Raw genomic sequence first — 24,557 nt, 5'->3', positions numbered from 1 at the left:
TATTTGTTCTAGTTCTGTGAAAAATGTGCCTGGTAGCTTGATAGGGATTGCATTGAATTTGTAAATTGCTTTGGGTAGTATACTCATTTTCACTATATTGATTCTTCTGATCCATGAACACGGTATATTTCTCCATCTATTAGTGTCCTCTTTGATTTCTTTCATCAGTGTTTTATAGTTTCTATATATAGGTCTTTAGTTTCTTTAATGCATTTCTTTTAAATTTCAACAAGTTTTTCATTTCTACAAATATCATTATCTGTTCACTTCTGCCATGTTCCCCAAACATGGCACAGATGAAACTGCCTACCTCCAAGAACAGGGACAGCCATGCGACCCTGAAAATGCCCAATCTCATCAGATCTCAGAATAGGGACTAGCAATCCTTTTGCATAAATTGTCAGATAATAAATATTTGAGACTTTGTGGGCCACATTAGTCTCTGTCACACACACACCCCCAAAATTAAAACCCTTTAAAAATGCAAAAATCATTCTTAGCTCTGAGGTCCTACAAAAATAAGCCACAAGCCAGATTTGGTCCCCAGGGTCATGGTTTGCTGACCCCTGCTCTAGAGGTCCCACACTCAACCCAATGCAATGGTCAGTGCATCAGAGGAAGGCTTACAGAGCATTCATGAGGAGTGAGTTGCCATTCCCTTCTCCAGGGGATCTTCCCAACCCAGGAACCCAGATCTCTTGCATTGCAGACAGATTCTTTACTGTCTGAGACACCAGGGATGTCCTTCACGAGCAAAGGGTTAGGATAAAAGTTCCTCTGGTAATAAGCATGGTCCTCCCAGCCTATACATGGCAGACAGGTAACCCCAAAAACCACAAACGCCTCAGTGAGGAGTATTTCCACCAATAGAGGCCTGACATAAGAAGATACAGCTCAGAGATTTCAAGTATCTGGCTAAGATCAGTGTGGCTCAGAGGACAAAAGTGTACAGGTCCAGGGACCAGTCCAAAGCAGCCATTTTATAGCAGGGATTGATGGTATCCCAAGACACAGCACCAGATCCTAAGCACAGAGAACTGAGAAATGCCCCCTCTTCCCCTGCAACTAGGATATAAGAGTGCTCCCACAAACCCCACTGCCATTTTGGAAAGACCTGAAGACAGAGGAAACCTGAAAGATTCTTAGCAACCCTGTTTAAATTTTAAAAAAAAAAAAAAAAGATACCAATAACTGGCAGGTTTATATACTGAACATATTTTCCAGGTTTCAACATTTAATCAGTGAACTGTCTATCTACTGCCACTGGAAGTTGAAAAACAGAATGCGTAACTGTTTTACCATGTGAAACGAAACTCAGCTATGTGTGTAAGTTAATGTTAGAAATGAATCAGAGTAGCTGGGTTTATAAAAATTGGGGTTTTAGTAATTTTATGAGAAGTGATGGGAGAACTGGGACTCAACTGAGAATAGGTAAAATGAAATACTGTGATAAAAAATTATCTCTATTCACTGATAAACGGGATTTAAAAAAAAAAAGCCCACTAATATTCCTTGAGTTCCTACTATATGCCAGGTACCACACCTGTGTCACACCTGGCCTATGTTCAGTAAAATGGTTAAGTAGCAGTAAATATGAATCAGAGTCAGCAAACCTGGGTTCAGATCTGAGCTCTGCTGCTTACAACACAGCCTTAAGTTAATCACCGAACTTTGGGGTCAGAGGTTAAAGCATCTGCCTGCAATGTGGGAGACCTGGGTTTGATACCTGGGTCGGGAAGATCCCCTGGAGAAGAAAATGGCAACCCACTCCAGTATTCTTGCCTGGAGAATCCCATGGACGGACGAGCCTGGTGGGCTACAGTCCACGGTTTGCAGAGTCGGCAGACTGAGCTACTTCACTTTCACTTATCTAATTATAAGCTTTTCTACCTCACTAGTTGAAGTGTACTTTTCTTCAGCTACCCCTCTAAGTTAGCAAACTGCTTTAACACAGTTCCTTTATAACCAGAGGACTCAAATCTATCTAAAGCCATGAGGTAAACTTTCAGCTCAGTGACTCTCAGGCTTTTGGTACATAATCCACAGAAATGTGCATATACATAACATATATATGGTATATATATATATTTGTTTAAAACAAAAAGTTTACAAATCAATACTCCTTACTCTATGTGATGGACTAGTATTTCCTTATTTTTTCATCCTACTTTTTTAATGCTGGCCAAGACTGTCTAAATTAATTCTGCAAACCGATTAATAGATTCCAACCTCTCCTCCTCTGAAATTCCCTACTTTAGTAGACAAGCACCTGTAACCCAGGAATATTTAGGATTAAGTATAGAAGTAATCAAGTAAATCAGTCATAGCATTAATATGTTCCAATATATTTTGGAAACTTCTATTTAATGTGGCATTTATAATGCTTTAACATTCTCATGTAACAGATTAATTTTGCAATTCCATTTTAAAACATGAGATGGAGTAACTGATCCAATTCCATTTTAAAAACATGAGATGGAGTCTGAACTCACGATTGTAAGTGGATACAGGCAACAAAATGTAAGCACACATGTAAGCAATATTAAGACTATGATATTAAGATTTATGATTAAAATTTAATCTACTAGATTTTAAGAGCTCAGTACTTGAATCTTGTCAAATAACTGAACTGCTTTAGAAAATACCTTGAATTTATAAATGCACGCTAGTTGTGGGAATTTTAAGTTGTAAAAACCCCCTTAAGATGATTTATTTTTAATTTACCAACATATACCATTTTGGGGTAACCAGGTTTTGGACTTGTAACTCAGACATTATTAAAGCAAAAGTATCAATAATTTCAAAACAGTCTCCTGAGTGCCTTAAAGCTGCCCAGAGGACACGACAGCAGCTCCCGTTCACTTGGAACTAACAGGGTACTAAGTTGGGCAGTGCACCAGGGCGAGTGACACTTGGCCCCGCAGAAGGAAGGTTCTGCCGAAGCAGGGAACAATAAACCGAACCGGAAAAAGATGGGAATCATCTTTCTTTCCTACTTCAGCGCCTGAAGCCTTTATTTTTAAAAATAAAACTGAAAAGCACCAAGTCAGCAATGGGAATCACGACTTCAAAGTCCGCGCCAGCGCCTCAGGCCCAGCTTCCGCCCCAGTGATGAGGAAAGCCAGCGCAGAACCCTGGCCCGGCAGAGGGTAGACCCCTATTGCTGGGTGGGGACGCAGCGGGTCCTGGTATCCTGGGGACGTGGGGCGGGGCCTAGGTCCTGAGATGCCTAGCGCTGCGGAGACTGGGCTCCGCAACAGTTTCTGCTCTGAAGTGTGGCCGCGATCAGTGCGGGGGCCTCCAGCCCGGATCCCACCAAGCTCTGCTGCCTGTAATTTACAGGATGAAAACAAGAGTGAATGAACCAGAAAAGCGCGCCTTTCCAAACCGTTTTGCAGCCTGCAGGGTCCGTTCCGGCCGGCGCGTACCAAGCAACCACGCCGCAGCCGAGACCGGAAAAGGCCGACTTGCAGGCGCTCGCGCCCCTGTCCCCGCCTGCGGGCCGTACCACCCCGGGCGACCCCTCCCGAGGAAAGGGATGGTACCGTCCCCGGCCTCCGATTGGCCGACGAGGCGGGGGCGTGGCCTCTGGAGCCCGGTTCCGCGCGCCAGAGCGCGCTCGCCACAGTGCGAGCCGGACTAGGAGCGAGCGCCATGGTGAGGAGTGGTTGTAGGTTGCGGGCGAGGTGGAGGCCGTGGTTTAGGCCTGGGTTTGGGCTGGAGCGTGGGCCGGGACCAGGGCCTTCCCCGGGGACGGGGCTGGGCAAACGTGAGATAAGCGCTTACTCTGGTGTCCCGGCTCCCTTTTCAGGTGCTGCTGCACGTGCTTTTCGAGCACGCGGTCGGCTACGCGCTTCTGGCGCTGAAGGAGGTGGAGGAGATCAGCCTTCTGCTGCCGCAGGTGGGTGGACATGGTGGGCTAGCCAGCGGCTCCGCAGCCCCTCGGGCCGCGCGGGCCCCAGCATGCACCGCGTGCTCCCACGTGGCCGGCCGCGCGTTGGGAGGTGCGCTGGGCCTGACAGTTCCAAAGTAGGTGGTCCTTACTTGCATTCGTGATTAGAATTGCGTTAGAAGCATTAAAAAGTAAGCTTCCCAGATTCCACCCCATACCAATGAAGCGGAACCGGGATTTGGGACCCATGATCTGTCCATTTTTAGTGTTCGGTTGGTCCTAAGAGTGCTTTCAGGTCCAAGAGCTGCTGCTGCTTTACTGCCCCCTAGAGGCAAGAGGGAGGGAAGAATATCACCTTTCTCCCCCCAGGTGGAGGAGTGCGTGCTGAACCTTGGCAAATTCCACAACATCGTTCGTCTTGTGGCCTTTTGTCCCTTTTCCTCGTCCCAAGTTGCCTTGGAAAATGCCAACGCTGTGTCTGAAGGTGAGTTGGCCACTAAATATTGTAGAGAGATGAGCCTAGATGTAGTTCTTGCTACTGTTAACCCTTTAACAACCTAGGATGTACGCTTTATTTCTTGTAGGCACTGTAGTAATGATTTTTAAGTGAAATCAGGCTGGGGTTGAGGGGCTGGTATAATGGTAGATCCAATCAAATGTGGTTCTCTGCTAGTTTGTTCAGTTGATTGCAAAGGGCAATTTTGATGCCAAAAGCCTGGAGGAAGTTTTAGTCCCAGAAGGCAGATCTGGTACTAAATACATCCATTGTGCTCCAGGGTGTGTTTCAAGCTTTCAATAATATATTTTACACTTAGGTTATGGGGCCTGAGTTCTGTTCTCCTATGGTTGATGCTGGCTTTGCAGTGATGACTTGAGTCTGTCAATCCCCTGAGTGAGTGTAATCACTGATGTCTCCATGTCTCTGAGCAAAGCCTCTGAGTAAGAGGAGGGCTCTAGGCACAGGCCATCTTAGCATACTCTGTAAGATCAGTCTCACTGATCAGCAGTTGAGGTGACAAGATCTCTTTTTACGATTTAAACGTCCTTCAGCATGTTAGTGGGAGCTCTGTTCTTTGCCTTGAGGTGTTGTTCATGAGGACCTCCGCCTGCTCTTGGAGACTCACCTGCCACCCAAAAAGAAGAAAGTACTTCTGGGGGTTGGGGACCCCAAGATAGGTGCGGCTATACAAGAGGAGTTAGGGTACAACTGCCAGACTGGAGGTGTCATAGCCGAGATCCTTCGAGGTGAGACAGTTTTGAAATCTGGAGCTGGTGAGGGGGCGGTGGTTCTGGAAACCTAGCGGGTTGCTTTTTAGAAGCCCTCCTGCTTGTCTGGTACCTATGCATGCAGGTACTAGCTCAGAGCCTTTCCTTACTCACAGTCTCACCCTCTTCTAGGAGTTCGTCTGCACTTCCACAACCTGGTGAAAGGTCTGACCGATTTGTCTGCTTGTAAAGCCCAACTGGGGCTGGGACACAGCTATTCTCGTGCCAAAGTTAAGTTTAATGTGAACCGAGTGGACAATATGATTATCCAGTCCATTAGCCTCCTGGACCAGCTGGATAAGGATATCAATACCTTCTCCATGCGTGTCAGGTAAAGTGCAGGGGTGACCTGAGAAACAAGGTCTTGGGTCTGTGGGTTAGCTAATTTTGAATCCTGAAATCAGGACTGGTAGAGCTGGGCCTCCTGATGCTTACCACAGGCTGTGTTCTTACACTGACTGTATAGAAAGAGGAGGCAGAGTAAACCCACCCCATATACACCTCAGCCCAGGCAGGCCCTTTACCTGGTCTGTATTGTGAATGGGGAGACATGGAGGTTTTGGGATCTGATTTGTTCCGATTTCCTCCAGGGATAAAGTAGATGTGGAGAGGGCTGAGTGTAGCTTTGAAGCATGGCAACTGGGCCAGGGAGTGATTGTGTTCTTTGCAGGGAGTGGTATGGGTATCACTTTCCTGAGCTGGTAAAGATCATCAATGACAATGCTACGTACTGCCGCCTTGCTCAGTTCATTGGAAACCGGAAGGAGCTTAATGAAGAAAAGTTGGAGAAGCTGGAGGAGCTGACAATGGATGCAGCCAAGGCTAAGGCTATTTTGGATGCCTCGCGGTCTTCCATGGGTCAGTACAGAGGCTAGCAGTGAAAATAAGGTATGGGGCTCTGAATATTGGGCTTCTGCATTCATACTTGATGTTCTTTAGGCATGGACATATCAGCCATTGACTTGATAAACATCGAGAGCTTCTCCAGTCGTGTGGTGTCTTTGTCAGAGTACCGCCAAAGTCTGCACACTTACCTGCGATCCAAGATGAGCCAAGTAGCGCCCAGCCTGTCTGCCCTAATTGGGGAAGCGGTGCGTCATGGGAAACCAAAAGATGGGGGATTATGGGATTACCATCTATAGTCATCATATTGTTGTTGTATTTCATGACCTATCATATCTTCCCCGGTTGAACTTGATGGGGAGGAGGTTGAAGCACGTTATGCAGTTGGTACATTGGCAATTCCAGCTTCTTTGACTCCTTGACTCTTTCTCTAGGTAGGTGCACGTCTCATTGCTCACGCTGGCAGTCTCACCAATCTGGCCAAGTATCCAGCATCCACAGTGCAGATCCTTGGGGCTGAAAAGGCCCTGTTCAGGTACCAGTGAGGGCACCTGCTCACACTCAGGTGCCACTTCTGGTGCCCACTTGCTTGTTTGGGGATCACAGTGATGGTTGACCAGGGCTCCCTGACCTATACAGGCCTCTGCTATGGGGGTGATGGCCAGTCCTGGTGTCTGAGTGATTCCCTGGGCCCAGCAAAGGGACCAAGTTTCCAGGTCAGCGACATTGGATGCCTTCCCTCTGCCTCTGGGAGTGGTGGGTTGGCATGAGGTGGGGTAGAAACCCAACCTGGCCTGAGGCTCACTCTGGAAACTGCGGGGAAAGGGAAGGGAGGCACTGTCTTAGCTAACACCGTTGAAATTTCTGATCTTAAAAGTCTCCGCTGAATATTCTTCTCCCAGAGCCTTGAAGACAAGGGGTAACACCCCAAAGTACGGACTCATTTTCCACTCTACCTTCATTGGTCGAGCAGCTGCCAAGAACAAAGGTCGCATCTCCCGATACCTGGCAAACAAATGCAGTATTGCCTCACGAATCGATTGCTTCTCTGGTATGAGTGGGGGAGTGGGCAGTTGGGAGGGTGGGGAGGCTGACTACCCTAGCAGCTTCTACAATGATGGCAGTATTTTTCGTCAACAGCAGTTCACCTAGTGAGTGTTGATACTTTGGGTCTGAGTAAAGCTGAGGGTAGAGGGAATACTGGAGGTTGAACTAATAGTTTGTCCTTCTAGGGGCTGATGTGCTTTGTTTACTTATATAAACACATCCAGAGGTGCCCACCAGTGTCTTTGGGGAGAAGCTTCGAGAACAAGTTGAGGAGCGGCTGTCCTTCTATGAGACTGGAGAGATTCCCCGAAAGAATCTGGATGTCATGAAGGAGGCAATGGTTCAGGTCAGTTTGGGTCGGGTTGGGTCAGGTAGAATAAGAGCTGGCTGTTGGAGGTGATGAACTGTCTTAACCTGACCATGTAGAGTGGAGGCAAAAAACTGATTTAATGAGCCTGATCCAACAAAACCATGAGAGAGACCTGGGGAACCAGAAGTCTTCGAGCCTTTTCAGCATCTTTCTTTGGCCAGGCAGAGGAAGCGGCTGCTGAGATCACTAGGAAGCTCGAGAAACAGGAGAAGAAACGCTTGAAGAAGGAAAAGAAAAGGCTGGCTGCAATCGCCCTGGCTTCTTCAGAAAATAGCAGTGCCCCGGAGGAGTGTGAGGTCAGTAGTAAACTGTCCGCCCTCAGCCCTAGGTAAAGATCTTAGGTTGTAGGACAGAAAGCAGCAGAACAGAGAATATAGCATCTCAAGTCAGGGTCTAGAGTACATGCTTTTGGATTGAAATAAAGTATCAAAATCTACCTCTTGATTCTATAGGAAGGAGATAGGTGCTGAGAGAACTTGAATATTCCAAGAGCCCAGAGAGCTGGTCTGTAGCAACACCTGTTCATTCCCTGGGCAAGTGTGTTCTGCCTCTGCTGCCTTCCAGGAGTTCTTAACCAGGGGTAGTGCAGACTGCTCTGCTTGTTCTCAGAAGTATCTAGAGATGACAGCATCTCATACTGGGATTGAGGAACAGGGAGGGCTCCAATGTGCTGCTGTCATCGAATCAGTCTCCCTAGGATTGTCAGCAGTACCGGTGTCTCAGGGTCCCCTCTGGAACTTGGCATTGTGATTCTTTTTTGTGACCAGCATGGTGAGGTTTTTCTGTAAATTCCCTAAGGATAATTGTGTGTTCTACCTTTTAAGTGACGGGGGGCAGGATGGGTTACCTTTGATTTGACATGGATTTCCAAAGCTAGAGCCATTTCATTAAAAATCATCCCAGAAACACTGGGCAATTTTAATGCCATTTTCACTAGTCTTTGTTCCCTGAGTACTTAACAGCTGGAATTCTAACACGAGTATGTGTACATAGAACAGATGACACTGCTTCATGCCCATTCTTCCCTTTCTGCCATCAGGAGACAAGTGAAAGACCCAAAAAGAAGAAAAAGCAAAAGCCCCAGGAGGCTCTTCAGGAGAATGGAGTGGAAGACCCATCTGTCTCTTTTTCCAAACCCAAGAAAAAGAAATCTTTTTCCAAGGAAGAGCTAGTTAGTAGTGATCTTGAAGAGACAGCTGGTACTGGAAGTCTTCCCAAGAGGAAGAAATCTTTTCCCAAAGAGGAACCAGTTACTGACCCTGATGAGTCAGAAAACAAGAGGGTCCCCAAGAAAAAGCGGAAATTGTCTTCCAAGGAGGAGCCACTCAGCAGTGGACCTGAAGAGGCTGCTGCCAGCAAGAGCAGCGGCTCCAAGAAAAAGAAAAAGCTCCGAAAGCTATCCCAGGAAAGTTAGAATGGACATCTTCCTAGTGGGGCATAACTCAACAGAGGCATTCCCCATCCCATCCCCTAGAGCCCAATAAAAATAAAAACAAATTCACAAGAGTCATACCATGTTTTATTGGATACCTTAACATGGGTGTGGGTGGGACCTATGGGTTGGACAGGGCACCAATGACAGCCTCAGTGAAGTCTTGGCAGGTGGCATAACCACCCATGTCAGAAGTTCGAACCTGTAGGGGAGAATTGTTATCATCTCTGTGGCCTGGGCCCCATCCCTAACCCCCCACCACCTAACTGTTCCCTAAGGAAGCCAGCTCCCGACAACCTAGGCTCTGCCCAGAAGATTTATGGTCTAGAGGTATAGGGCTCTTCTCTGGTCCACAGTACTGAAGGGAGGTGTATGGTCCTTGTGAGGTTGGAGGGAATAAAGGGCTCTAGCCCCCATAGGGGTGCAGGTGGCCGATGACAGACTTGATGAAGTCGGTTGTGGTGCTGTAGCCGCCCATGTCTCGAGTCCGTACCTACAGCCACCACCGGCAATAACCGTGGTGAAGAAGAGAAGAGAGCCCATGAAGGTGAGGGGCAGGGCAATGTGATGGAAATGGAATCCAAAGAGGGTGACAAGGCCAGGAAAACAAGATGCGATGCGGCAGAGATGCAAGGAGGCAGCCAGGTTTGGAAAAGCACAAACCTGTGTTCTGTCTTCTGAGGGCCAGAGCCACTATTCCTGCTCTGCTGCAGCCTCAGCAGGTTAAGAAGCTCAGCATGAGTGAGATGGGAAATGCAAGTCAGACCGAAGGAAGATACCTAACTGCAGGGGAGTGGCAGATAAGGATAGGCTTCCAGGTGTGGAGAAAGTGGTGCCTCATCCTGTCAGCTATCTCCCTCTGCTCCTCCATCTCCCCCCACGCTAGATAGGAAGCTACAAGATCTGCCAGGGGATGGAAGAGGAAACAGCAGATGGGAAACTAGGAGGCAAAGATGATCAAGAGAATGAGACAGCCAAGAGAAGAGAAATGAACAGCCCTGACAGGATTTGGGAAAGAGCAGAGGCTCTGGGGACCTGGAGGGAAAGGAGGCCCCAACTCAGGTTCCCAGAAATTAGTGCCAAGACCCTAAACCCCACAGCCTTTCTAAACTCACCTTGCCAACTTTGATCACCTTCTTCACTGCCTCTGCAATCATGTTGGAGTGATGCTCGAGACTGCCAATGTGGACAGAAACTAAATTACCCGCATGTCGTCTTCCTGATTTCCCCTACCCATGCTCCCCAAACCACCCAGCCACCATCCTAGCCTGGCAGTGACCTACTTGAGATGCCGCAACATGTTGGAAGCTGACAGCAGCATGGCTGTGGGGTTGGCTATATTCCTGCCCACTGCCTGGGCAAATGGATGCCGGGCACCCTGTGGACAGATGAGCAGGCCAGAGTCACTAGCAGCAGACATTCTGCAGAATCTGAGGTCAGGGAAGCGTATTACATGAGAGGTCAGGCCAGGAACACTGAGAAGATGCAAGGGTTGGGGGGACAAGAGCAGGCCAGGGGGATGCACTGGAGGAGAGTTGTCGGGGATATGTGGTTCAGATGAAGGGCACACACAGGGCTGAGGGAGGAGGTCCCTCACTCACCGTCTCAAATACTGCGTACTCTGCACTGTAGCTCTCACCAGGGACCACACCAGCTCCCCCAACCAGGCCGGCAGCCAGATTGTCAATAATGTTCCCATAGAGATTGGGCATCACCAGCACATCAAACTGGTAAGGATTCTGCACCAGCTGGGGGCATGGAGAAAAGACATGAATCCAAGCCCTTGCCTTGCTTCTCACTGAGAACAGAGACACTGGGAGTGCCTTACCTGCATGCAGCAGTTGTCTATGATCATTTTCTCAAACTTGATCTTGGGATACAGTTCAGCAACTTCCTCACAGCACTGCAGGAACAACCCATCCCCCAGTTTCCTGTTCATGGGCCAAAGGGAACAGATTCAGCTGGGAGAGTGCTGGGGGCTACCTTCCCAGGACCCTACCCCATGCAAAGTTATGTCCCTCACATGATATTGGCCTTGTGGACAGCCGTGACCTTGCCCCGCCCCTTCTTAGTGGCATAGTCAAAGGCGAACTTTGCAATCCGCTGTGATTTGGTTCGAGTGACAATCTTCAAGCACTCAATCACACCCCTTGCACTCTGCATAAGAGAGAAGCAGCTGGGTGACACTGGAAAGAAGCGAAGGAGCTAGGCCTCTCTCCCCTCTTCACGCCTGCTCCCCACAGTTGCTAGGACCTCACCTCGTGTTCCAGAGAACTGTACTCCCCTTCTGTTTGCTCTCGAATAATCACCAAATCTAGATTGTTGTGCCGAGTCTTGTACCCAGGAAGTGACTTCACATGGACTACATTGGCAAACAAGTCCAACTTCCGCCTGGGGATAAGGCAGAGCCATAAATACTGTGCCTGGTGCCCCAGTACCCCACTCACCAACAGCCTCCCATCACCTACCTCAGCCTCATATCATAGGAGGCTAGCTCCCCTTTATACTCCATTGGGGTGTGGATCTTTCCTGCATAAACAAAGTAAAGGTTGGGAGGAGAGAATCAAGCACAGGTCAAGTTCAAGGAAACCTGGAGTGATGTGCCCTTGGTGACATAATGCAACCCAGACTCCCACCTCACACTCCCAAGTAAGTGACCCTTAAATGTCTCTGGAGGCAAGGGGCAAACAAGAATAATGTAGTTAAAACCAGAAACATTGTGTCCAGTGTTTCATTTCTAGTCATCGAGATGTATGCTGAAACTTCAAAATGACCTAAGAGGAGAACAGAAAAAAATTTTCTCATGTTCTCAAAGGGCCTGGATTAAATAGGTTGAGAAACAACTTAGATCTGTGACCCTTCTTGATGTTTCTGTGTCTACATATGTGACATCTTTTCAACCAACACATATCATGTGCCAGGCACTACGAATACCAACCAGATAACAACACAAACTCCTGTCTTCAAGGGGCAAACAATGCACTGGGAGAAGGAAGTTAATAGGAAGGACATGATAAATACCATGGGAGAGGTATTACCAGCGTGCACAGGAGCACAGAGAAGAAAAGGATGCACAGAGGGATCTGGCAGTACCAGGAAGTATCACAGAACATCTGGCACTTCAGCCAGACCTTAGTTTGAGTAAGTGTACCAGGTTAAATAGTGATCCCCAAAATGATATGTCCATGTTTTAACCCCCAGAACCTGTAAATGTGACCTTATTTGTTAAGACAGTGTCTGCAGAGATAGTAAGTAAAGGATCTTGAGATGGATTCCCACGGGATCTTTGTAGGTTCTAAACCCAGTAACAAGTCCTTATACAAGAAAAGGAGGAGAAACAGATACACAGACACAGAGTGGAGAAAACCAGATCCAGACAGAGGCAGAGACTGAAGTGACACACCTACAAGGCAAGAAACACTGAGGAATGCCAGTAGCTCCCAGGAGCCACCAGAGAAGCTGGAAGAGGCTAGGGAAGGTTCCCCTCAAGTCTGTAGGTGAAGCTCTGCCAACACCGTAATTTTGGGATTCTGCCTCCAGAACTGGAAAGAATACAATTTCTATTACTTTAAGCCACCAAGTTTATAGTAATGTGTGGCAGCACTCAGAAACTAATACAGTGAGTAAGGAAGATTCTGACAGGAGGAACCAAAAGGAGCCAAAAGGAGAACACTGTGGGCAGAAGGAACAGATGAAGTCAAGACAATACACATTATCTGGAAACTAACACAGTCTGGAGTGACCAAAGAACAGAACACATGTTGCATAAACAAAGGCAGAAAAACTCATAACGAACTTACTTTCCTACCCTATGGCTGGGACTGGCAAAGTCATGGTGGTCTTTCCAAGAGAAGAGCTGTAAAGGATGGACTGTAGGGGCAGAACTGAAAGCCAAAAAGTCTAATGAGGCAGTTATAGTAGGAAAGCGGAAGGACAGACAGAAAAGAGGCAGCTAGAAATGGCATTTCTGAGACACAATTAACAAGACTTGAGGACCATTTCCCTAGAGAAGGAAATGGCAACCCACTCCAGTATTCTTGCCTGGAAAATTCCATGGACAGAAGAGTCTGGCGAGCTACAGTCCAAGCAAAGAGTCTGACGGGACTGAGCACGATGACCCACGAGGTAGCCCCACGACAGACTACAAATTCATAAAGCCTTCCTGCATAGAGCATGAGGCACATGATCCCTCAGCTCCTGGGTTTCCAACTGGGTTCCCACTGATGGTTACCAATCAGTGGTGAGAACTCAGAAGAGTTAATGTATCGGTGTGTGCTGAGGGAAGCTTAATGAGCATTTATTCGGCACACATACCAATGATGGCCACTTTGTTCTCCTTCATGGAACTCAGCACCTGCTCCAGCTTCTCCTCAGATGCCATATTCTGCACCTCGCTCAGGTGATGCTCCTGGAACTCCACTGGGACAGAGGCAGCCTTCAAGAACAGTGCCAAACATCGCAGGATCAGAACTGAGTAAGTCCTTTCCGACTCAAGCAATCGCCCCGTCACGCCCCAGGCCACTAACCTTGAACACCTCCTTGACAGCGTGCATCAGCTCAGGCCCCACGCCGTCTCCTGGCAGCATAGTCACGGGAAAGGCGCCCTCCACCCTGACGTCCTCGCCCTGCGAGCAGGGGCAGCAGAGCTAGAGCTGGGGCGAGGAAAGGGGTTCTGGGGCGGGGTGGAGGGCATGGCCAGGAGAGGAGATGTCAGGGGCCTGGGCGAGACCGGAGCCGGGCCTGCGCTTACCTGGGTCCGCGAGGAGGCTTGCGCCACGGTTGAGGTACACAGGCTCCTCCATGCTCCGGGATTCGGAGCGGCGACCAGTGCCTGCAACAGACACACAAGCCTTTTAAGTCGGATCTGGGCGCCTCAGGCCCCGAGTACTTCTGTGAGCCCGGTACAAACCCCCCGCCCTCCCGCCTGCCCTTGGGTCCCGGGCCTCACTCGGGTCAGCCAGCGGACGCGGCTGAGGGCAGCCATGTCATTCGCAGGAAGTCGCGGAGAAGTGACGCCGGAAGCTGGAGCGGCCCGGGGCCCCTATTTCCGGCCCGGCAGGGATGTTGGGCGGTACCTCTTATTTCCTCCAACCAAAACAGCTAACTCGGTGGTTTTCCTCCGCTGGCATCCTCTTGGGCTCACCTCTTCCGGTACCCCCTGATGCGGCAGAGAGCTGCTTTATGTATTACTTTACTTTCAGTCACCGTATTTATGTTGAAACTTGAAAATAATATTAAAGGCGAATATGAGGTTTCATTTCTATCAAACGGGGACCTAAGTTTAAGGGCAAGTTGAAAAACAGTACTGGAGAATATGTCTTATATGTTTTTGTGTCCTCGTATTTGTTATTCTTTTCATCAATTCTCGCTGAACAATGGTGTGTCCGACACTGAAGACGTTAATGAACACCACACAATGCATAGATGAAGGTGTGCGTGCGCCTGGCTTCTTCAGTCTCCGAGCCTGCGCAGTTATTAATCTGTATTAATCAAGTTTCCTCATTGTTTTTTCCTAGGTGATCTTATTCTTTGCTCTGACCTTTGTTTTCTAATAGTGTGGCCCAGGATTGAACTCCCCTGAGCAGGTTAGTAATTAGAGACAAATTATCTCAATCTAGTGTGACCCTAAAAGGAAAATTCAGACCAATTTTCTAAATTTCAGTCACATGCCTAAAGCACCTGACCCAAGTGGACATGGAGCATTTGTTAAAAACGCAGACTTACGTCACTCCAGACTCGCTGAATCCAAATTTCAGGATTGGGTCCCCAGAAAGCATATTCAACAGGCTCCTTCAGATGAAACACACAAATTTAAGAACCGCTAACTAGGTTGTCTGTGATTTATGTACCTAATCCTTCCAAAAACGTGCAAGGCATTCTCCCAGCCCAAGGGAAAGAATGCAGTGGTTCCAATCTTGGGGACCAAGAACAGGCTTTGTGCCTCTTCTTTGCATTCCTTTAGGCAGGGCATTCTCTACTGTTGTGAGGTGAAAAGATTTAAATTAGAAAATAAATGTGTAAGAAACTTGAACACATGAAAAGTTCTGTGTCAATAAAAGGCTGTTAATAACATAGCTAATTGATATTATAATTGATAATATAATTATCAATGTTAATATTAATGTGACAAACTCCTCCATCTCCAGAATCAAAACCAGAGAACAGGACCATCTTGCCTTCATAGACTCCCTAGTCCCAAGTTACACACTGCTGTTGCCATTTGCCACCATTTGTTTTTTCTTCCAAACATTGCTCTTTCTAGTAGAGAAAAAGTGGGAGATTTACAATTTCTCAAAGCTATGTTTTCCATTACTTTAGGAAATTGAGGGTGGGAAAGGAGATGTGCCATCTTAGTCTAATCTCTGATAATCTGATTTTCATCCCAGAAAATATTAATTTCATTGAGGGCGACTACATTATTTCCATACCTAAATTCTGCACAAATCTGAGCCCAGTCTGACAAACAACATCTGCTCATGATATCAAGCTGTGTGGCTGTCAAAAGAGTGAAAGGAATTGATGAATGGTACCAAATGACTCAGGCCAGGGAAATGTGATCATCACTGTTCCAGGTCATTGTATTCTGGTGAGTTTGGTGAGCTCTCCTGGACTTTGAGTTCTTATTAAGGCATCTCTTACTGATACTACCTGAGAATAGGGAAATTCAGTCTGGACCCTTGAATAGTTCCCTAACCAGACTCTTGGGCAAGTGAGAGAAGTTAAACCATCTTGTTCCTTTGAGTTGTTATGAAGCATATATTAGTGTTTAGTGTGATGCTGGATGATTTGAATGTCACTTTCCTAGGCCTATAAATACTCCAGTTCAGGGGTCCTAACCAGAGCTCCAGGTATCCATCAGTAGAAATCAGTACCATGAACCTGGATGGGGAAAATTTTTTTTAAAAATCCCTTCTTTATTCTCAATGACCTTTAACTGAAACTTAGTGTTTCCTATCATTATGAATGTAAAGTGAGGGACTGCCCTGGTGGTCCAGTGGTTAAGACTCTGCCTTGCAATTCAGAGGACATGGATTTGATCACTGGTTGGAAAACTAAGATCTCACATGCACAGAGGAACTAAGCCCACCACCACAACTACTGAACCTGCACTCTCCAGAGTCCAAGCAACACAACAAGAGAAAGATCCTGCATGCCACAACTAAGACCTGGCTCAGCCAAATAAATAAATGTATTTTTTAAATGAATGTAAAGTGATAGTGTAGTGCTATTTGTAATACCCTTGATTTTATCACTAATAGGAATTATAATTCATGCTGCATTTCATTTGTCACAGTTATCTTGAAATATTATTTACTCTGATCACTACTTTAATATTATTTGACCTAATGTGTGGAGAAGGCAATGGCAACCCACTCCAGTACTCTTGCCTGGAAAACCCCATGGATGGAGGAACCTGGCAGGCTGCAGTCCATGGGGTCGAGAAGAGTTGGACACGACTGAGTGACTTCACTTTCACTTTTCACTTTCATGCATTGGAGAAGGAAATGGCAACCCACTCCAGTGTTCTTGCCTGGAGAATCCCAGGGACAGCGGAGCCTGGTGGGCTGCAGTCTATGGGGTTGCATAGTCGGATACGACTGAAGCGACTTAGCAGTAGCAGCAGCAGCAGACCTAATGTGAGATTTTGTTATTTAATGCATGAATAAAGCATCATGCATGGCACTATATTAAAAGGTTGCATTAATATTATTATTAACATAAATGAGTTTTATTTATAATCCTATTTGTTTTAGTTTATGTATTTAGAATCCTTTCCTAAGAAGAAGACAAGGGATGGAGCTTAGCAAGATATAACCTCAGCTGGAGTCTACCTTAGCTTATTCTAGGGAGCCCTGGAGCAGGAACGATGTCTCAGGGTTGTCCCAGTTTGAAGCAAGGCTTAATAACTGCTTCAGCCCTGCATTGCCTAATCTTCCAGGCCCCTTTGGCTCTTGGAGGCTCCATTGGCCACAGACAACCCTCCTAGAGAAAGGGGTAGTTGTGAACAGTTAATGACCAACACCTGAAGCAGCTGGGGGACTGGATGTATCAGTTAGCAAAGAAAAGCTGGACAAGGCAGCTACTATTCTGTGGAGATGAGAATGACCATGGTTCCAGTGAGGAGAACAGACATGTGTGAGGAGATGAGGTACAGTAAGGAGTAGTGAGTAAGACCGGTTCAAGTTCTAGGGCAAAGAGAAATGAAGAGGGATTAATGAGCAATACTGAGGACCCTGTTGGTATGGTGACCATGAATTTATCATGTTATGATTATGTGTGATTTCATGAAGAAAGCCAAACTTGGGTTTATCTAAAGATGTATTTTGCCAGAGAGAGGTACAAGAGCATTGAGGGTATTGGCAAAATGGGATCAGGAGGGAAGTGAAGCCATTCAGAAGAGATCTAATGGATAGACGGGTGAAAAAAAGAACCAAAGATCCCCAAATAATCAGAGAAGACCTTGTGGAATTCACTGAGCAAGTAAGATGGGAGGAGAGGAGGGTGTTTCCACCAGTTGCTTTGGAAGTGGAGCAGATGCCAGTGAAAAAGAAGTACCAGATGAGACTATGGGAGTGGATCCAGAAGAGATCTTGAAAAGACTGCAGCAGAGGAGGACTCAGACCCACAGCATTGGATGGGTAATGTGTCACCATGACAGTCACCTAGGATAATGTCATCAGCAGAAGCAGGAAAAAGGCTGGGATCCAGGTTCTAGAGTATGCTCTTGGCAGGCAGGAGGCACCAAGAGGTCAGAGACGGCAGAGAATAAGAAGGATGATTTCAGTGAGAAGAGCCCCCCAAAATAGAATTTATTTCTTCCTGTTAATTTTTTTTAATTGATGGGAAATTACTTTACAATGTTGTGTTGGTTTCTGCCATACAACAACACAAATCAGTCATAATTTTATATATATATATATATGTGTATGTGTATATATATATATATATATATACACACACACACACACACACACATACATATCCCCTCCCTCTGGAACCTCCATTCCCACCCCCTATCCCACCCACCGAGGTCTTCACAGAGCACCAGGCTGGGCTCCTGTGTTACAAAGCAACTTCCCACTAATTATCTGTTTCACACATGATAGTGTATGTATGTCAATGCTAATTTCTCAATTCATTTCACTCTCGCCTTCCCCTGCTGAGTCCACAACTCCATTCTTTGCCAGGTTCACCAGTACCATTTTTCTAGATTCCATGTATATGTGTTTCTATATGATGCTTGTTTTTCTCTTTCTGACTTATTTCACGCTGTGGACTTCCCTGGTGGCTCAGACGATAAAGCATCTGTCTACAATGCGGGAGACCTGGGTTTGAGCCCTGGGTTGGGAAGATCCCCTGGAGAAGGAAATGGCAATCCACTCCAGTACTATTGCCTGGAAAATCCCATGGACAGAGGAGCCTGGCAGGCTGCAGTCTATGGGGTCACAAAGAGTCAGATACAACTGAGAGACTTCACTTCATAAAAGGCTCTAGGTTCATCTACCTCACTACAACTGACTCAAATTTGTTTCCTTTTATGGCTCAGTAATATTCTTTTGTATATATGTAGGACATCTTCTTTATCCATTCATCTGTTGATGGACATCTAGATTACTTCCATGTGCTTTGGCTGTTGTAAATATTGCTGCAATGAACATTGGGGTACATGTGATTTTTAGGATTGTGGTTTTCACAGAGCTTCCCAGGTGGTGCTGTGGTAAAGAAGTGAAGTCGCTCAGTCATGTCCAACTCTTTGCAACCCCATGGAGGCTCCTCCATCCATGGGATTTTCCAGGCAAGTGTACTGGAGTGGGTTGCCATTTCCTTCTCCAGGGGATCTTCCCAAGCCAGGGATCGAACCCGAGACTCCCACATTGTGGTAAAGAACCTGCCTGCCAATGCAGGAGATGTAAAAAGAGGTGGGTTCGATCCCTGGGTTGGGAAAATCTCCTGGACAAGAAAAGGGCAACCCACTCCAGTGTTCTTGCCTGGAGAATCCTGTGGACAGAAGAGCCTAGCGGGCTATAGTCCATGGGGTCGCAAAGAGTCAGACACAACTGAAGTGACTTAGCATGCAGCAAGGTATATGAAAAAGTGAAAAGGGCTTTCCTAGTAGATCAGACTGTAAAGAATCTGCCTACAGTGCAGGAGACCCAGGTTCGATCGCTCAGTTGGGAAGATCCCCTGGGGGAGGAAATGGCCACCCACGCTAGTATTCTTGTTTGGCGAATTCCATAGACAGAGGAGACTGGCAGACTATGGTCCATGGAAGGTGGCTCAGTCGGTAATGAATCCGCCTGCATTGCAGCATACCCAGGTTTAATCCCTGGAACGGGAATATCCCCTATAGAAGAAAACAGCAAACCACTCCAGTATTCTTGCCTGGGAAATCCCTTGGACAGAGGACAGAGGAGCCTTCTGGGCTACAGACTTTGGAGTCGCAAGAGGCAGACTTAGAAATTAAACAACCAAACCACCACCAGGGTATATGCCCAATAGTGGAATTGCTAGGGTATATGATAGATTTATTCCTAGTTTTTAAAGGAATCTCAATACTGTTTTCTATAATGGCTGTATCAGTTTACATTCCCACCAACAGTGCAAAAATTTTGCTTTTCTCCACATTTTCGCCAATATTTGTTGTTTGTAGAATTTTTTGATGATGGCCATTCTGACTGATGTGATGTGGTACTTCTTTGTAGTTTTGGTTTGCATTTCTCTAATAATGAGCAATGTTGAGCATCTTTTTCATGTGTTTGAGTGGATTGTTTATCTGAAATGGAGCTGTGTGAGCTGCTTATGTATTTTGGAAATTAATCCTCTGTCCGTTGTTTCATTTGCTATTATTTTCTCCTATTCGGAGGGTTGTCTTTTCATCTTGTTTATAATTTCCTTTGCTGTGCAAAAGCTTTTCAATTTTCAGTTCAGTTCAGTCACTCAGTCGTGTCCAACTCTTTGTGACCCCATGAATCTCAGCACGCCAGGCCTCCCTGTCCATCACCAACTCCCAGAGTTCACTCAGACTCACATCCATCGAGTCGGAGATGCCATCCAGCCATCTCATCCTCTGTCATCCTCTTTTCCTCCTGCCCCCAATCCCTCCCAGCATCAGAGTCTTTTCCAATGAGTCAACTCTTCGCATGAGGTGGCCAAAGTACTGGAGTTTCAGCTTTAGCATCATTCCTTCCAAAGAAATCCCAGGACTGATCTCCTTTAGAATGGTCTGGTTGGATCTCCTTGCAGTCCAAGGGACTCTCAAGAGTCTTCTCTAACACCACAGTTCAAAAGCATCAATTCTTCAGCGCTCAGCCTTCTTCACAGTCAAACTCTCACATCCATACATGACCACTGGCAAAACCATAGCCTTGACTAGATGGACCTTTGTTGGCAAAGTAATGTCTCTGCTTTTGAATATGCTATCTAGGTTGGTCATAACTTTTCTTCCAAGGAGTAAGCATCTTTTAATTTCATGGCTGCAATCACCATCTGCAGTGATTTTGGAGCCCCCCCCCCCAAAAAAATAAAGTCTGACACTGTTTCCACTGTTTCCCCATCTATTTCCCATGAAGTGATGGGACCAGATGCCATGATCTTCGTTTTCTGAATGTTGACCTTTAAGCCGACTTTTTCACTCTCCTCTTTCACTTTCATCAAGAGGCTTTTTAGTTCCTCTTCACTTTCTGCCATAACAGTGATGTCATCTGCATATCTGAAGTTATTGATATTTCTCCCAGCAATCTTGATTCCAGCTTGTGCTTCATCCAGCCCAGTGTTTCTCATGATGTACTCTGCATATAAGTTAAATAAGCAGGGTGACAATATACAGCCTTGACGTACTCCTTTTCCTATTTGGAACCAGTCTGTTGTTCCATGTCCAGTTCTAACTGTTGCTTCCTGACCTGCATATAGGTTTCTCAAGAGGCAGGTCAGGTGGTCTGGGATTCCCATGTCTTTCAGAATTTTCCACAGTGTATTGTGATCCACACAGTCAAACGCTTTGGCATAGTCAATAAAGCAGAAATAGAAGTTTTTCCGGAACTCTCTTGCTTTTTCCATGATCCAGCAGATGTTGGCAATTTGATCTCTGGTTCCTCTGGCTTTTCTGAATCCAGCTTAAATATCTGTAAGTTCACGGTTCACGTACTGCTGAAGCTTGGCTTGGAGAATTTTGAGCATTACTTTACTAGCGTGTGAGATGAGTGCAATTGTGTGGTAGTTTGAGCATTCTTTGGCATTGCCTTTCTTTGGGATTGAAATGAAAACTGACCTTTTCCAGTCCTGTGGCCACTGCTGAGTTTTCCAAATTTGCTCGCATATTGCGTGCAGCACTTTCACAGCATCATCTTTCAGGATTTGAAATAGCTCAACTGGAATTCCATCACCTCCACTAGCTTTGTTCGTAATGATGCTTTCTAAGGCCCATTAGACTTCACATTCCAGGATGTCTGGCTCTAGGTGAGTGATCACACCATTGTGATTATCTTGGTCATAAAGATCTTTTTTGTACAGTTCTTCTGTGTATTCTTGCCACCTCTTCTTAATATCTTCTGCTTCTGTTAGGTCCATACCATTTCTGTCCTTTACTGAGCCCATCTTTGCATGACATGTTCCCTTGGCATCTCTAATTTTCTTGAAGAGATCTCTAGTCTTTCCCATTCTGTTGTTTTCCTCTATTTCTTTGCATTGATCGCTGAGGAAGGCTTTCTTATCTCTTCTTGCTATTCTTTGGAACTCTGCATTCAGATGCTTTTATCTTTCCTTTCCTCCTTTGCTTTTCGCTTCTCTTCTTTTCACAGCTATTTGTAAGGCCTCCTCAGACAGCCATTTTGCTTTTTTGCATTTCTTTTCCATGGGGATGGTCTTGATCCCTGTCTCCTGTACAATGTCACAAACCTCATTCCATAGTTCATCAGGCACTCTGTCTATCAGATCTAGGCCCTTAAATCTATTTCTCACTTCCACTGTATAATCATAAGGGATTTGATTTAGGTCATACCTGAATGGTCTAGTGGTTTTCCCACTTTCTTCAACTTAAGTCTGAATTTGGCAATAAGGAGTTCATGATCTGAGCCATAGTCAGCTCCCAGTCTTGTTTTTGCTGACTGTATAGAGCTTCTTCATTTTTGGCTGCAAAGAATATAATCAATCTGATTTCAGTGTTGACCATCTGGTGATGTCCATGTGTAGAGTCTTCTCTTGTGTTGCTGGAAGAGAGTGTTTGCTATGACCAGTGCGTTCTCTTGGCAAAACTCCATTAGCCTTTGCCCTGCTTCATTCCGTACTCCAAGGCCAAATTTGCCTGTTACTCCAGGTGTCTCTTGACTTCCTACTTTTGCATTCCAGTCCCCTATAATGAAAAGGACATCTTTTTTGGGTGTTAGTTCTAGAAGGTCTTGTAGGTCTTCATAGAACTGTTCAACTTCAGCTTCTTCAGTGTTACTGGTTGGGGCATAGGCTTGGATTACCGTGATATTGAATGGTTTGCCTTGGAAATGAACAGAGATCATTCTGTCATTTTTGAGATTGCATCCAGGTACTGTATTTCAGACTCTTTTGTTGACCATGATGGCTACTCCATTTCTTCTAAGGGATTCCTGCTCACAGTAGTAGATATAATGGTCATCTGAGTTAAATTCACCCATTCCAGTCCATTTTAGTTAGCTAATTCCTTGGCTATTAAGAAGGATATTTTTTAACCTTCATGTGTTTGGGGGTTTTTTTTACAGTTTTTTTTTCCCTTGTAACTGATATCTAATCTCATAGCACTGTGGTCAGAAAAAATGCTTGATACAATTTCAATTTTCTTAAATTTACCAAGGCTTGATTTGTGACCCAAGATGTGATCTATCCTAGAGAATGTTTCTTGTGCAGTTGAGAAAAAAGTGTATTCTGCTCTTTTTAGATGGAATGCCCTATAAATATCAATTGGTCTATCACATCCAATGTGTCATTTAAGGCTAGTGTTTCCTTATTAATTTTCTGTCCAGATGATCTGTCCATTGTTGTGAGTAGGACATTAAAGTCCCCTACTATTATTGTGATACTGTCTATTTCCTCTTTTATAGGTAATAGCTTTGCCTTATTATTGAGGTGCTCATATGTTGGTGCATATTATATATTTATAATTGTTATATCTTTTTGGATTGATCCTTTGATCATTATGTAGTGTCCTTCCTTGTCTTTTCTAACAGTCTTTATTTTGAAGTCTATTTAATCTGATATTAGTATTGCTACTTCCACTTTCTTTTGATTTCTACTTGCATGGTATATCTTTTTCCAGTGCCTGACTTTCAGTCTGTATGTGTCCCTAGATCTGAAGTGGGTCTCTTTTAGACAGTATATATATATGAGTTTGTTTTTTTTTTTCAATCCATTCAGCCAGTCTGTGTCTTTTGGTTGGAGCATTTAATCCATTTACATTTATGGTAACTATTGATATGTATGCTCCTATTACCATTAACTTTATTGATTTCGGTTTATTTGTTTTTCTTTTAGGTAAGAAATTAATTTATTCAGACTCAGAGAGAAGCACACTCCACAGACAGAGTGTGGGCCACTGCCAAAGGCAAGTGCCCTGGATTTGTTTTTGTAGGTCTTTTCTTTCTCTTTTGTTTCCTGTCTGGAGAAGTTCCTTTAGCATTTGTTGTAAAGCTGGTTTGGTGGTGCTGAATTCACTTAATTTTTGCTTGTCTGTAAAGCTTTTGATTTCTCTGTCAAATATCAATGAGATCCTTGCTGGGTAGAGTATTGTTGGTTGTAGGCGTTTCCTTTCATCACTTTAAGTATATCCTGCCGCTCCTTTATGGCCTGCAGAGTTTCTGCTGAAAGATTAAGCTTTTAACCTCATGGGGATTCCCTTGTATGTTATTTGTTGCTTTTCCCTCGCTGCTTTTAATATTTTTTATTTGTGCTTAATTTTTGTTAGTTTGATTAATATGTGTCTTGGCATGTTGCTGTTTTTGGATTTATCCTGTATGGGACTTTCTGGGCTTCCTGGACTTGGGTGGCTATTTCCTTTCCCATGTTAGGGAATTTTTCAACTATAATTCCTCAAATATTTTCTCATACCCTTTCTTTTTCTCTTCTTCTCTGGGACCCCTATAAGTCGAATGTTGGTGCATTTAAGGTTGTGCCAGAGGTCTCTGAGACTGTCCTCATTTCTTTTCATTCTTTTTTCTTTATTCTGTTCTGCTTCAGTTATTTCCACCACTCTGTCTTCCAGCTCAGTCAGTTATTCTGCTATTGGTTCCTTCTAGTGTATTTTAAATTTCACTTATTATGTTGTTCATTGTTGATTGCTTGTTCTTTAGTTCTTCTAGGTCCTTGTAAATTATTTCTTGTGTCTTCTCCATCCTTGTCTCCATTCTATTTATCTGTGCCTCCATTTTATCTCCAAGGTTCTGGATCATTTTTACTACCATTACTCTGAATTCTTTTTCAGGTAGATGGCCTATTTCCTCTTTCTTTGTTTGGTCTGGTGGTTTTTACCATGCTCCTTCATCTGCTGCATGTTTCTCTGTCTTCTCATTTTGTTTAATTTACTGGGTTTGGGGTCTCCTTTCCGCAGACTGCAAAGTTCTCAGAAGGTCTCTGGACCTGATGTTGGTGATATGATGTTGGTGATAAGGCCAGATTTCCGACTGAGATCTGGCCTTACTCCAACTTGTACTTGCTCCAAAGTCCACAGTTGCCCCCAAAGCTCACAG

The 24,557-nt window shown here is 45.4% G+C and overlaps 2 protein-coding genes and 5 non-coding genes across 8 annotated transcripts; 6 read left to right on the top strand and 1 right to left on the bottom strand.

Annotated features, from left to right (window-relative positions):
* The first annotated feature begins 3,624 nt into the window (after positions 1–3,624).
* Positions 3,625–8,924, top strand: NOP56 (NOP56 ribonucleoprotein). Its single transcript, XM_004014385.5, has 12 exons — positions 3,625–3,657; positions 3,812–3,901; positions 4,262–4,376; positions 4,976–5,137; positions 5,291–5,489; positions 5,829–6,016; positions 6,098–6,249; positions 6,436–6,536; positions 6,904–7,052; positions 7,273–7,394; positions 7,580–7,714; positions 8,458–8,924. The coding sequence occupies exons 1-12, from the start codon at positions 3,655–3,657 to the stop codon at positions 8,830–8,832; spliced, it is 1,791 nt and encodes a 596-aa protein (XP_004014434.1). The 5' UTR covers positions 3,625–3,654; the 3' UTR covers positions 8,833–8,924.
* Positions 4,751–4,822, top strand: LOC114117669 (small nucleolar RNA SNORD110). Its single transcript, XR_003591334.1, has one exon. It is a non-coding gene; the product is annotated as a small nucleolar RNA SNORD110 (small nucleolar RNA).
* On the top strand, positions 5,577–5,712 carry LOC114117656 (small nucleolar RNA SNORA51). The gene has a single exon (XR_003591321.1). It is a non-coding gene; the product is annotated as a small nucleolar RNA SNORA51 (small nucleolar RNA).
* Positions 6,600–6,685, top strand: LOC114117664 (small nucleolar RNA SNORD86). The gene has a single exon (XR_003591329.1). It is a non-coding gene; the product is annotated as a small nucleolar RNA SNORD86 (small nucleolar RNA).
* LOC114117650 (small nucleolar RNA SNORD56) lies at positions 7,111–7,181 on the top strand. The gene has a single exon (XR_003591315.1). It is a non-coding gene; the product is annotated as a small nucleolar RNA SNORD56 (small nucleolar RNA).
* LOC114117648 (small nucleolar RNA SNORD57) lies at positions 7,440–7,510 on the top strand. Its single transcript, XR_003591313.2, has one exon. It is a non-coding gene; the product is annotated as a small nucleolar RNA SNORD57 (small nucleolar RNA).
* IDH3B (isocitrate dehydrogenase (NAD(+)) 3 non-catalytic subunit beta) lies at positions 8,916–13,851 on the bottom strand. 2 transcript variants are annotated; one of them, XM_004014386.6, is made up of 12 exons: positions 13,799–13,851; positions 13,601–13,681; positions 13,377–13,475; positions 13,165–13,285; positions 11,319–11,379; positions 11,109–11,241; positions 10,874–11,007; positions 10,679–10,781; positions 10,452–10,598; positions 10,134–10,228; positions 9,966–10,026; positions 8,916–9,343 (listed from the first exon to the last, which is right to left on the bottom strand). In XM_004014386.6, exons 1-12 carry the CDS (start codon positions 13,832–13,834, stop codon positions 9,257–9,259), a joined length of 1,158 nt encoding a protein of 385 aa, XP_004014435.1. In that variant the 5' UTR covers positions 13,835–13,851; the 3' UTR covers positions 8,916–9,256. The 2 variants fall into 2 exon arrangements, with proteins under 2 accessions (XP_004014435.1, XP_004014436.1); XM_004014387.6 differs by having other exon boundaries at positions 8,916–9,052.
* Positions 13,852–24,557: the final 10,706 nt, after the last annotated feature.

This window comes from Ovis aries, chromosome 13, assembly GCF_016772045.2.
Source record: "Ovis aries strain OAR_USU_Benz2616 breed Rambouillet chromosome 13, ARS-UI_Ramb_v3.0, whole genome shotgun sequence".
NCBI lineage: Eukaryota > Metazoa > Chordata > Mammalia > Artiodactyla > Bovidae > Ovis > Ovis aries.
The sequence above is the reverse complement of the archived record's forward strand: the minus strand, read 5'-3'. Positions and strand labels throughout refer to the sequence as shown.